The sequence below is a fragment of the Octodon degus genome, unplaced genomic scaffold (assembly GCF_000260255.1).
Source record: "Octodon degus isolate 3935 unplaced genomic scaffold, OctDeg1.0 scaffold00020, whole genome shotgun sequence".
In the NCBI taxonomy this organism is placed as follows: Eukaryota; Metazoa; Chordata; class Mammalia; order Rodentia; family Octodontidae; genus Octodon; species Octodon degus.
Window position 1 is genome coordinate 6,127,383 of NW_004524596.1, and position 14,182 is coordinate 6,141,564.

At 41.2% G+C, this 14,182-nt stretch overlaps 1 protein-coding gene across 1 annotated transcript in view; it reads left to right on the forward strand.

Annotated features, from left to right (window-relative positions):
- Qpct (glutaminyl-peptide cyclotransferase) overlaps positions 1 to 14,182 on the forward strand; it is a 36,370-nt gene that overhangs the window by 9,770 nt on the left and 12,418 nt on the right. Inside the window, exons 2-3 of the mRNA XM_004627722.2 lie at positions 5,324 to 5,602; positions 12,599 to 12,775. Of these exons, the coding sequence (XP_004627779.1) occupies positions 5,324 to 5,602; positions 12,599 to 12,775 (456 nt within the window). The remainder of the gene's footprint in view (positions 1 to 5,323; positions 5,603 to 12,598; positions 12,776 to 14,182) is intronic.

Sequence of the window (14,182 nt, forward strand, 5' to 3'; positions counted from 1 at the left end):
TTTGCAGGGAGTTCTGCTGAAGGGTTCTGTGCTGGGCCTGCGCTCTGGGTCTGTTCAGGATCCCGCCGCCTGGGTCGTCTCACTCACTCCCGGGCCTGTGCTCTGGGTCTCCCCAAATCTGATTTTGACCTACTGATTTTACCACTGCCATTTGGGAAACGCTGCTGGTAGAGGGGAGAGTGACCCGTAAACTGGGCTTGACTTTTAATTTCTCTTTGAGTTCTTAGTGTTAGGTCTTCCTAAGCAACCTGAAATTCCACCTCTGAATATCTGCTTCTTAGGCCATCCCATCTCAGGAACAGCTTGGGAAGGAACTGGCTGGTTCCTCAAATCCTCCTCTGAGACCACGCCATCCACCCAGCTTTTCAGGCGGAAGTGCCCGTGGAGCCCTGTGAGGCCCACCTATCTAGCCAGCTCTTGGGCTTTTCTTTTCTGCTTAACTTCCGCTTTCCGTGCCTGAGAGGACTGTAGTTCTTTCCAACCTTTAGATGGGCTGAGGCACAGTAATGGTGATGTCGGATTTTTAAGGGTCACTTTTACTCCACAGCCAATCTTCACAATGCTATTATGTGTGAGCTATTATTATTCCAATGTCATAAATTAAAAACACTGCGATTCAGGCACCTGAATTCATTTGATCAAGGCTATGTGAGTACTAGTGGCAAGGCCAGAATAAGGTCAAGGTCTCCTACGCTTCCCTGTCCTGTTACTAGAGAACGTGGAGGAACCACTGCACTTGAATAGCTCCAGCTATGTTGGTTTCTGTGCCTAGAGTGAGGTATGTAAAATGCCTAGAGTTCTTGGGGTTTTATCTCCCCTCAAATTGCTTTTCTTTCTTTTATTCGTGTATTTAGTACAGGGTCTACAGAGTCTCACTGCACAGCTCGGACTCGTAGTGATTCTCCTGTTTTCAGCCTCCCAAGCGCTGGGATTACAGGCGTGCACCGTCATGACCAGTCTTAATCACTGGCTCAGTGCGTCCCGGGGGCGAGGCCAGCATGGCACGCTGTGGATCAAACCCTGGTCCCTGCGTCTGGCTAAGCAGGTGCTTTAATCCACTGAGCTATCTGGCCGGCCCTTCCCCCCAAATTTCTGAAATGAGTCATTGGCACTTTCCAAAATTCTCAATTTCTCATTTTTTTGAAAAATCTATGAGGCTCAGCCCCAGAGGATGAGTTGTTTTCATTTTCCCATACCATTTGCTCTTCTGGCTGTCTATAAGCAGAAACATGTGTCACTTCAGCCTTATTTCCTTAATTGTGAGCTTGTGAAGTCCGTAAACACAAGGAATGTTGTTAAATCTCTAACTTCCATAGAATGTATTTTGTCAATAGTACACATAGATACTGTTGTGGTTAAAAAGATTCTGCATTTATGTAGAAGATTATATATTTATGTAAAAGCATTGCTGAGTCCACAGTAACATTTTCTACTGTTCTGTAGGGTTGGACACAAAGGAGAAATTTAATGACAGAATTTAACTTGCGGTGGAGTGAGGCTGGGAGTGAGGCTGGGCTGCCGCTGCAGGACCTGGCTGATGGAGCAGTAAATTGTAACAGGGCGGTTGTGTCAGAAATGTACTGAAGACATTCAGATTTGTGCCTTCTGAGATAAGGTCTAAGGTCTCAGTGTATATTCTGAGCTGGCCTTGAACTCACTTTGTAGCCCAGGCTAGCCTCAAACTCAAGATTCTTCTGCCTCAGGCTCTGTCTGCCTCAGCCTCCTGAATGCTGGGACTACGGGCAGGCAGGTGTGCATCACCATGCCTGGCAGTTTTGTACATTTTAAAGAAACTCGTGGTTAAATGTTAGAGACCTGTCTCCTATGTTTTGGAAGACAACGGGTGTCCTTTTTAGCGAATAAGGTAGATGACAGAGTTACGTGAGGGAAGAACATTAATAGTCTTCCTTTGCCTAACAGTTCTGAGCCTTTTACTCAGAACTGAGTTTAAGCAAGAATGATAGCAATTACTCTCCTGAGACCTTTTTGAGAACTAGATCAGATGTCCTATAATTCATAAAATGACAGGATTATAATTAGATAAGACTCTCAATTCTAAAAATACTGTGGATTAGATACAAAATTGTTAAAGGAATTAATTCTTGCAGTAAAGATGTCCATTCTTATGAATCTTCTTTCAGAAAAGGAATATTTTGGGGGAATTATATCTCACAATCTGTATTACTACTAGATTACTAGAATATTTTTATCTGAGGTCATAATTTATGAAATAAATAATTTGAAGGCATTACATTTTGGGAGCATTTCGGCGATTTCCATGATAAGAATAAAAAATAAATTTAAAAATCAGGATGACTAAGTTTTTTGATTAGGTAAACAATCCTTTTCCTACAAAGTGCATCTGTGGCACCAAAGAACACATCTTTCATGTGTTCCATGAAAGATGTATTTACAAGTTCCGGGGTGCACCTCCTGCCAGCCTCCTCAGCTTGGAGCCCCTTCTTGTGATGCATCCACAAAGATGTACCAGAAGTCCATGTGGCAGGGGTCAGCCCCCTGACAACAGTGTGCTTGCAGGCTTCGTGCCAATTTGAAGGTCTACTTCCCCTGAACAACTGTTGTCTATTGACATCATTGCTTCTTTAACTCTTGAGACCAGGATTTTAATTAAGATAGATTCAGGGGCACCCGTTTATGTTAACCTGCCCCTCTGGGAAGTGGAACATAACAGAATAGTGTCCTCATTGCCTCCTACTCAGGCATGAGAATACAGCTGCATTAGACTTTAGGGATATTCTAGCTGCAGAAGCAGTGATTTGGGGAGTTTCCTCTAGAGATTTGTAGTGGGAACTTGCAAGACTAAGTCTGAAAGCCAAAAGCAAAAAAGGGAGTATTTGTGACCTAACTATACTTTGAACCTAATTTGATTGTTTTTAATGATTATTTATCTTGGTTGCTAAGATAAATAAAAATACAGTACTTGCACTAACTACAAAAAGGTTATTCCAGGAAAAGCCCTGTTGGCAGCACTTGCTGATTTATTTGTGGGATTTAATGTGTGTGTGTACATCAGAAAATAATGGTCAAGACCTGGTTAGTGGTTGGCGAATGTGTTTGTGTGGGCTGCTTCAGAGCAGTGCTAAGAGATACATTTTTTAAAATACCAGTTGATTTGCAGGCTACTGTTGGTGTTGAAGTAGACATTTTATGGAGCAGTTTATCATCTGGCTACCAGATGTTCTGGAGTATACGCTTTTTAAAAAAGATGATCCTTTTTATGGATCTTTTAAAGCGACGTATAGGGACTTTGAGAGCCCAGAATTCAGGAAATCAGGCTGAAGTTGCATTTTCATAGTCTTTGGGAAAGCTCCTCTTGGGTGCACAGTGATTTCTCTCTGTTTAAGCAACTAATGTTCTGTGTCGTATAATTTTCTGTATCTTACTGCATATTTACTTAAGGCTGCTGTGAGTTAAGCACTATACATCTCAGAGAAGCCACTTGCATAAAGAATTACGGAGAATAACACAATAGGTGAGGTACGAATGCTGACTTGGCAAAATGTTATAAATGTTTATTTTTGTGACATGAACAGACAACATGTAAGGTTGTAATAGAGAAAATATGATATAAGTGCACACAGTGCTCTTCAGGCCAAAGTCTGCTCTCTACCAAAAGCAAAGAATGGCAAATAGAGAGGGGAACTGAGAAGCGGGTATGAAGAGAGAGGGCTTGGCAAGGGAAAGAAAAATAACTAAGATATGTTACATATGTATTCCAACTCTCCACAGTGAGTGTAATGATGCACTGCAAACATGTATAATAAAAGTAAAAAAATTCAAAGCGAAGAATGAGCAAATAACTGGGGAATCATTTGTTTATTTGGTTTTATCAGGGCTGATGTAGAATGAGGACCACCCCTACTCCCAAGTTTCCCGCTCCCTGGAAGCTTCCTGCTATAGTTTTTCCAAGGCCCTTGTCTACGTGTCCCGTCACATTAGCAAGCAGCAGGCTGCCACGACAGTCTTGGCTAGGATAGAAAATCCTGTATTTCCTTGCAGGAAAAAATATCTCCCATTTGTTTCCAGTTATTGTAAGCTATTTGCTCATCATTTTAAGTTCCATCCCTACTGGATGTTAATTGTGGGACAAATTGCTGGTTATTGTCAGGGTTAGTTTGATTTGGGGGCTTTTAATTAAGACAACTAACAAAGATATGTTGGAGGAGGGATACTGTGAGAACAATAGGACCAAGGGAAAAAAAGAAAAATCAAAAAGAGTAAATACAATAGCAATGAACTCATAAATTCCTCTCCTTCTCTGTCTCCTTCCTCCTTTTCCTTCTCTTTTTTGTTTGTTTTTCTGAGACAGAGTTTTGCTATAAACCCCAGGCTGGCCTCTAATTGGCAAGCTTCCTGCCTCAGTTTCCTGAGTGCTGGGGTTACAGATACATGCCACCTCGCTTGACTCAAATCTCAGGTTCTTAAGGAAGAGTCTTTCAGTCCTTTTTCTACCTGCTGTTCCTTTCCATTATGGTGAGAAACCATGAAATGCAAGTGGCCAGAAAAGAGTGCAAAGAGATCCCTTTATTTGTTTATTTTTTTTATCAGCATTATCAGTGGATTGGGATCTGCCTTGTATACAGTTAGAAAGCTCTGTTTATCCATTCTTTTGTTATGGGGATCTTTCTTCATTATGCTTGCAGGTGGTGTCAGTATCTTCTTAGTGTTTATTACATATGAAGCATTTGCTGGACTTGCGGACACTTGATGTGCATTTGAGACAAAAAGACGTACATCTTGCAAATGTTATCTTTGAAGACCTCAGACTAGGCATGTGCAGAACTCTGATTTCTCAATCACATTTTCTTGGCCTCCTAGAAATTTTAAAAGTAGACTTTGATACTACTGACCCAGATTTCTAGCACCTGACTTCTGATATGTGCATTGGTGCCTTGTTCAGTAAGAAAAACAAGGGACAGAAAGACATGTAAAGTGGGATTCTTTTTTTATAAGAAACATATATTTCTTTGCCAAATATGTGTATTCATATGTTTGTATAGACTTGTGAAAACAAAGAAAGATATGTGGTGGATCTACATCTATCTATTAATATTGGTTGATACTTAACAATTACCTGGGGCTAGTTAGTAGGACAAAGTTAGGGGAGAGGAAGAAGATTGCTTTTTCTTTAAATAGGAAAAATGCTACTAATTATAATAGTAATTACTAGCAATATTATTCCTATTAATAAATATAGTAAACACACCTCATAACTTTAATTTGAAAGACCTTATGCATAATTTTAAATACATGGTTAGCAAATAAAAACTGTTCATGTATTTTTGGCTTTTGTTTTGATCAGCACATCATGCAGCAAATTCAGAGACTTCAGGCTGACTGGGTCTTGGAAGTAGACACCTTCTTGAGCAAGACGCCCTATGGCTACCGGTCTTTTTCAAATATCATCAGCACCCTTAACCCCACTGCCAATCGACACTTGGTCCTGGCCTGCCACTATGACTCCAAATATTTTCCCCACTGGGACAACAGGATGTTTGTGGGAGCCACTGATTCGGCTGTGCCATGTGCAATGATGTTGGAACTTGCTCGCGCCTTGGACAAGCAACTCCTCTCCTTGAAGGTATCTGCTTGCCTTTGTTGACTCCTAGAGTAAAATACATTAGCAGCAACTCTGAGTGCATTCTGAAATCCCTGGGGGAATGAGAATACCATGTGGAAATAGAGGCTTTTTGGCACATTTTTGTAATTTCCTCAAAATGACATGAGGTTGAAGAAATGTGAATTGGAAGATTGCATGATTTAAAATGTCAACCTTGGGCTATAAACCTAATAGATGACAGTGCATTTATTAATTGGGACCTAATTTCTCAGCCTTGGAAATGTATGAAATTAAATGCAATCTTTTTTGGCAAGTAATGAAAAAGAAGGTAATTTGTATTACCTAAGTCTGAGTGTGAGAAATATGTTTTAGAATGAGCTATGTTTATTTCTTTCTTATTTACACAGCCATAAAACATCACAATGTTCTCATCTGAGATGGGGTGGCTCTTGTGTGGTGGAGAGGGAGCTAGAAGAAAGTGGTTCTAAAGAGAAAGTGTGTAATTCAGACACATCAAGATGAAAAGCACGAAGCAGAAATGCATTATTGTTATTATCTGTGAATCTCAGCTCAATTTTGTGTAGCATAGCAGAGCTTTTGTAATGCTTTCAGCTCAAAATACTTTGGGGACTCTCAGATGTTATTTCAGTCTCTGTGTTCCTAAGGGTATATTGGAAAAAAATGCTAAACTAGATGAAGACATTTTGTTCTGGTATCACTCATAATCAAATAAACACAACAAAGTAAAAACAAAAACTTGGTTCACAGGCAATAAATACCTTTCCCCTCCCCCTTAGAACTTCATGAAGGGTCCAGCTTTTGGTACAATGGAGTAAAGCAATAAAAGGTTTATCTTGTAATGAAAGTAATAGGGAGATTTGGTTCTATTTTTGCTGGATATGCTGAACTTGAAGAAAGCAAGAATTGTTTATGTGTTCTCCGTATACTTTTCACTGTTTTTTTCATTTTGCTTTCTGAATCTCTTATAATGCCTTTGTTCCATCCTTCCCCTGCTTGAAATACGATTTACAAAGCATGGTTTTGTGTGGCAGGTGAGTTTACACATGGTGAACTGTTTTACCTTTTCCAATTTAGCTTACTTCTGCTTTTGGTGATCAGAAACAGAGGTCTAAATGACTTGTTGGCTGGGGAAGCCTCATTAAAAAATGTGAACCAACATATACATTTTCTTACCTTTTCTCTTAGAGGTAAAGGATGATGTGGACAAATTTTTTAATAGGGCTGGTTTTGAATGCAGAGTTGGAGAGTATCAGATTTTTTTCTTATGGAGATATTTTGACAATTTTTTTTTCAATTAGGGATTTATTTTAGGTTCTTCAGCTATCATGGACAAGGAGGGTGGTGGTGGGTGGGAAGTGACCTGGGAGAGGGTTGCAGAATACAGTAGGTTATTGTTCCAGCTCTGCAGCCCTTCCTTTCTCCAGTTGTAAGACTATAATTACACACCTACATCTTTGTCTTGTAGCTTTGCTGTGTCCTTTCACTGTAGCCTGTTGCACTTCCTCATCCTTGACTTTGGATTTGCTTTTTGGCTTGGCCAATGAAATGCTAGTAGATGTGATTGGAGGCTGGAAATGCTCTTGCTCTCTGTATCTTTGCCATTGCCATGAGAGGGGCATACTGTAGTTGGCCTGCCAGGCCCAGTGAGAGGCTAAGAGATCTGTAAAGCAGAGCCAACCTTCATGATTGCTGAGTGAACAGAGCATCTTCAGACAAACTTAGCTCTATCAGTTGCTTCCCAGGTGACCCATTAACTTTCATAATTGTTGTTTTAAGCCACAGAGTTTGAGGTAGTTTGTTGTACTTTGTTGTTATAGTATTAGCTAACCTGTTCAGTCTTGGGTCAAGAGAGACTGCATGTAATTCATTGACTATATGAACTCTGATAGCTAGGCATTTATGACACTACCATGAAGACCTACAAAAACCACAGAGATGACCTAAGTGCAAGGTGCAAGCCTAAGTTACTAGAAATCGATGGCCATAGTTATTTTCCTGTTAAGGCTGAAAAAAAAAGCAAGAAGAGCAGGTTTCCTCATGGAAGCCAAAATTAGTGTTCATAGCAGTCTCCTAACTAAACAAATTGATGCTAAGAGAAAAGAATGAAAGTAAATCATTGCACTGATGATTGGAGTCACCCCACTTTGAAAGTCCTGTGAGGCACCCTAGCCTTCAAGCCCACAGAAGATGCAAACTGCCCTCTTTTGTCTCTGCTCTGGGTGGTGGTGGTGGAGAAGGCTTGGATCACAAGCTGTCCCAGAGAGCTTTTGTTTCATGGTTGTGCTGCTTGCTTTGGAGCTAGAACTATGTAAACACTAAGAATTTTTTAAACAACTAGAAAGTTAAAATGTCTCCACTGAAGTATGCATCTTGTAGTTCCACCCAATAAGAAAAATCTACTTAACTACTTAGTGCTTATTAAACCTGGAATATCTGTATCTATCTATCTATATCTATATAAATATATATATATCTCCTAGATCTGTACATCCTTTCAGGAGTTATGAGGAATTAACAGTAAAATAAAATTTATTTTGTGATCTAATCAAGGAGCAATATTAAGATAATTGAAACACTTAAGATACAAAAATAATGTAATTTTTTAGAAGATAAAAGCTTTATTCTCTTTTATTATTGAGACCATCCTAAAACAATCAGAAAAACTCCACTTTGAGAAAACTTGGACACACCCATTAACAGGTACCACAATAGGAAGACAGTGATTGATGAAGACATAGCAAATTATGTATCAGAGTGGAACAGAGTCATATTTTCTGGTGAAATGGGGTAGGAACTGAAAGAAGCCAACACTTCTCCTGATGAAATCGTGGAAGGGCTCAGGGATTAGAGATACGACATATCAGGAAGGCGAATGTGAGGGTGGGAGCTCACACAAAGAGTGGTAAGAAGTCTACAGAAGAAGTGCTTACAGAGATTCCTAGTCCTTACCTGTTAGGTAGGAGAGTACCCCCCTAGTACCTGTGCAGAAGATGAGGGAATATTTTTCTAGAGAACTTGAAACAATAAGGCTCTGAACATGAGAAGATCAGATATAAAGAAGGACAGATACAAAGTACTTAGAGAACTTAGTATGAGGAAGTCAGAGTCTATCCATTGAAAGGTGAGGTCTCTAGTCTTTTCCCCATTCCCAGCACCAAAAGGCCTGCAGTGAGTGTATGCCCAGTAGATAGGAAGCCAGAGTTTCTTTCTCCACAGAATGTGGACCACCTCACAGGAAAGGTCATACAGAGGGACATTTGGGGGCCCTCAGTGAAAACACAAGGTTGCTCTTAGGTGAAGCCAAGCAGTTTGTGTTTCAAGACAGTGCTTTAATATGAATGAGCACGAAAGTTGACCAGATGTGTGAGAACAGTCTCCCTCAGGAAAGAAAGAAGCAAAATAAATAACACAGATTGAAAAACAAAGTTGGAGGAAATAAAATATTGAAAGGAGCAAAAGATAACTTGATACTTTAAAAAAAATCCTTAGAGAGATAAGAGAGAAGAGATTTCTATGAAACAAAAACAGAATGTTCAATTACAGAACAATCACAGGAAAAGAAAAGGCTCTTGGGAATGGAAATTAAAAATGCTATCATAAAAATTTTAAAAACCAGTAAAAGAGTTGAGTCCTAAAGTAGTAGAAAGAGGAACAGTAATAAGAAATGAGGATTACATCTGGAAGATCATTCTAAGAATTTTGGTAAGCTATATAAAAATGATTGAGCTGTGCATGGGAATAGCTTTGGCTTCTTGACAAGAACCTTGGGATCTAGAAAACAATGAAATTGTGCCTTACATATTTTCAATAACAATAATTTGCAACCCAGAATCTGCATACCCAGCCCAAATGGAATGTGAAATAGAATGAAAACATTTTCAAATATAAATTTTCAATAATGCTCTCTCCTATGTTAGCTGATTCATTTTTTTTTTTTAGCTGATTCATTTTAAAAGTTGCTCAAAGATGTGCTTCAGCAAAATCAAGGAAGAACAAAGTCATGGGTACTGGTCCCTGGGAGTCCCTTATAGAGAGAGGGAACTCTTTAGGTGAAGGGGGAGACCTGGGATAATGGGCAGAAAGCAGGCCTAGTAAGCAGCTGGACTGGGATGGAGCAAGCAGAGGGAGGACCTCTGGAGGGGAATTGCCAAACAGCAAAACCCCCACCAGACACATGAAAAACAAAAGGGCTACAGTATATGAAAAGTTGATCACAAAATTCTGGAGCTACTTTAAGTCCCCCAAAATGAAGCAAATAAACAAGTGACTTGAAATGAGGAAAGGTATGTGTGTGTGTGGAGTAGGCTTTCAGTGACATGATGAACTAGCACAGGGTGTGTTTGTGTTTGTGTATAAGGACAGGGGCAGGCAATTCACAATAGATTTTGGTTTAAGTAATCCAAGGGTGATATTGCCATCAGTTTCTGTAGGCTGAGATTGGGTACTTTATGTTTGAGATGTCTATTTAACATCTCTGAGGCGATGTTCATTTGACAATTAAATATACAGGTTTGGAGATATCTATCCATCCTTCCATCCATCCATCCATCCATCCATCCATCTAAAGACTCAAGAATAGATATCGAAGAAGTGAATGTGTACAGAGATGAGAACAGAGGATCAAGCCTCGGAGCCTTCTAGAATAAGAGGGGAAAGTAATGAAGGGAATCATCAGTGCTAGCTAAGGAAGGATTATGGTGTCCTTGTAGCCAAATGAAGAAAGTGTCTTTAAGAAGGAGCCATCAGCTCTCAACTGCTGCCAGTAAATCATGAAAGATGAATACTGAGATTTGGCTTTGGATTGAGCAACACTGAGGTCATAGCTGTCCTTCGTTGGAACAATTTCAGTAGGTAAAGGAGATGAAGTCTAATCAGAATCGACTGAAGCCCAATTGTGTTAGATTTCAGGTAGCTCATCTGAGGGATTTTCCTACAAATAGCATTTTAAAAATAAGGGAGTAGTTGGTAGAGATAGTGGATTCAACCGTTATAGATGACAGAAGCAAGAGCTTGTCTTTAGACTAATGGGAATTATCTAGCAGAGAGAGAAAAACTGACATAGAAGAGAAATGGTATTTGCTACAGTGATGTGCTTGAGCAGATGAGAGAGAGGAATTAGTGCATTTGTGGAGAGTTGGCCTTAAGACCAGTGTGGGAAAAAGAAATCAAGGTCCACGGTTGGAGGTGAGGCTGGGTGAGGTTGAGGAGGGTTAGGGGTTAACCAGTGTGGGAAAAAGAAATCAAGGTCCACGGTTGGAGGTGAGGTTGGAGGTGAGGCCGGGTGAGGTTGAGGAGGGTTAGGGGTTAGGGTGAGGAGGAAATGTGAAACAGAAGAAGAGTGTGAAGAGAGAATGAACATAAAGTGTAGTGTGGCTCCCAGTTAACACGTAAGGCCAACTGATGCCTGTGGTCATGAATTTTAAAAGACACCAGAAAGCATGCTGGTGTATTTTTCTCTACCTAGATTCAGCTTTGAGAGTGCCGACACAAGGTAGAGAATTGCATGTAATGTTCTGCTTTTGCTGTGAGAGTCTGATTAGGCTCGGAGAGGCAAGGGCGTTGAGGGTGTGTGCATGAAGGATTAGGATGGTTGACAGGAATTTAAACTGAGTGTGGAGTGAAACAAGGGCATTACTGGGATCAAGAACTGTAAAGAGGCAGAAGATTTAACAGATGAGGGATCTAGTGTTTGAAGGACTGAGGAGATTTCAGTACCATAAGCCGTCATCTGAAATAGGGGAGCTGTTGCCCGATAATGGGAAGTGTGAAATTAATTATAATGCTGTTCCTTCTCAGTTCTACTCAAATACTATCTCTTCCATAGAGCCTTCCTGATTGCCCAGGGACTTTACCTCTCATTCTGTCCAATCTCTAGCGAACCTGTCTTGTTTGTGGCCCTTGACACATTTTTTCCATGCTCAAGTATTTGTTTAATCTTTACTAATCTAAGCATAAACTTACTCAAAGGAAAAGCTATAATTACTCTTCTTTGCATCCCTGTAGCATTCTTAGGGCAGATTCTTGTTTCTATTTAAAAAAAAAAAAAAAAACCCTTTCAGATTTAAATATAGTGAGAAGTAAGAAAGATGTGCAGATATTTCAGGGCGGGCTTCCCAGGAAGCAGAGTTTGGTGTGGAGATCAGGATTCAGGTCACTTAGTAGGGAGGGTGTTGGGATCAGAGAGGGTGGCAGGGAGGAGAAAGAAATGGGATTAGGCAGAGAGAACTGAGCTGTAGTGCAGGTTCGACGACAGTCTCAGCCAACTACCTGGGAGCTCTGGAGGTGTAGTGGCCTTTTTGAGATCCCCAGCACCTGTGCAGGTCAAACAAGGGGTGTAGGACACTGGAGGGGGGGCACAGCTGGGGCAGTTTCTGTAGTGGCTGACAGCTGTCCCAGCAGCTGGGACAATGCATCCTCCTAGATGGGAACTTGGAGACATATTACAGTGTTCATCACAGCAGTTCCAGTGTTTCGGATTGTTCTGGGGCGTAAGAACAGATAAAGGCTTCTATTTTCCGAGGAAGTAGAGAAAGGTGAGATTTATATGGGTAAAGATTATGGGAGGTGTGACAATTTTTTAGAGAGGAGGTGGTTTGAAATCAATTTTGGCATTGTTTCACTTGCTTGCTTTAGAATCTTCTTTTACTTATGGTGCATCTGTCTTTTTGTCCAATTAATAGGAAAATACTGTTTCTTTTTAAATCATCTCAGCAGTTTTGCTCTTATTTATTTTATTTTCTGTATTTTAGGGAAGGGTCTACAGGCTGTTCAGGGTCTCACTACTAGATTGGACTCACAGTGATTCTCCTGTATACAGCCTCCCAAGAGCTGGGATTACGGGTGGGTGCCTCCGTGCCCAGTCTGAATCGCTGCTCAGCGCACCCCAGGGGCAGGGCCGGCACAGCAGGCCCAGGGATCGAACCCCCGGCCCCTGAGCCTGCTTGTAGGTGCTTTAATCTGCTTATTTATTAATTCATAATATTTTTATTTTACCAGAATATATCAGGTTCCAAGCCCAATCTATCACTCCAGCTAATTTTCTTTGATGGCGAAGAGGCGTTCCTTCACTGGTCTCCTCAGGACTCTCTGTACGGGTCTCGACACTTAGCGCAGAAGATGGCCTCGACCCCGCACCCACCCGGAGCCAGAGGCACCAACCAACTTCACGGCATGGTTAGTGTGGAAAGTTTCCCTGGTGCTGCCTTCAAAGGAGAGGCTGCCAAAGCCTAGAAGTGCCTCAGAGTCCTTGGAGCACAGTGTTTATGATAGAGCATTCTTTGGCAGGCATTAGGTTTTTGAGGAATCCCAGAACTACAAAGAACAATTCTGGGTTAGAAGCTATGTTTGGCCAAGCTTAATTGAAATGCTGTAAAAAAAAAATCAGATCAAAGAATTAATAGTTTGGTTCGTTAGAAGCACATACTCTAAGCAGCGCATAGACGTGGAGAAAGCAAATGCCTTCTTTGAAGCTTTTGAAGACAGAGGAAGCGAGGGGTCTTGGAAAGAATGGGGCAGGTATGAGGCATTTTCTCACTGTCTCTAATGTCCCTTAGTGGCTCAAGTGTGTATATGATACTTTGATCTTCTGAGTCAATGTGGAATTTTTGACATGCCTGTGGGGGCATACTGATGCTGCCCTAAAACCCTGCTGCTGGTCATGGGGGCAGCACACAGCTTCATTTTCATTTTCATTCCTGGACCTACAATCCACTCCTGATCCTCAGCCTGCCCTGGAGCTCTCTACTTACTCCGGCTTTCATCCCATATTTGATTTTTGCCCTGTCCCTAGGCCTTCACTAACCCTGGCTAGGAGCATCACGCTACCCTCGATACTTCATTCTTGCCAGCGTTCACCCAACCCTGACCCTCACCCCATCTGTAAACTACAAGCTTAGGCTTAGCACCTCCATTCTACTTCTTCTCTGTTGTTTTTCCTATTACTGACCTTACCTATGTAAGTCAAACTGGTCACATTCGATGTCCTTTGCATTTTTTATCTGGCATATTTTCTGTGGGCCGATTGCCCCCGTGTCCATTGGCAGCTCAGAGTGGGTTAGGGGAATGGGATCAGCACTTCATTCATTCACTTGCACCCAAGTTGATATAGGGGTTCAGAGAAGGAGAGACCTGGCTGAGCAGTGGTAGGAGCAGAGTTAGTTATTGATTAGTTCAAATATATGAATCCACAGTGATGGCGAAAACTATTTTCTTCCAGAAAGGGGAGAGGGGGGCAAAAAACAAACCCCAAACATCTTAATAGCTTATACAAACTTGTCAATACATTCTTATTCTAAACTGCATATCTCTAATTTTCATTTATGAATTTATACATACTATCTTTGTAAAATCACAGGCCCTGAGAATATCTACTATGTGTTGATATCATTTGTAGACATTTATTCACACATCATTTTACTTCTATCAATCAGGAGGTTTTAATCTGGAGTATTGTACAGAGAGCTCTCAAGTTCACTGATATTGGAGTGTGCGGAGAGTTTCCTGCTACCCTGCGCCGGCGGGACCAGTCCCAGCCCAGGCGCAGCGTGGGCCGGACCCTCTCCCAGCCCCTCGGGCCGCCCC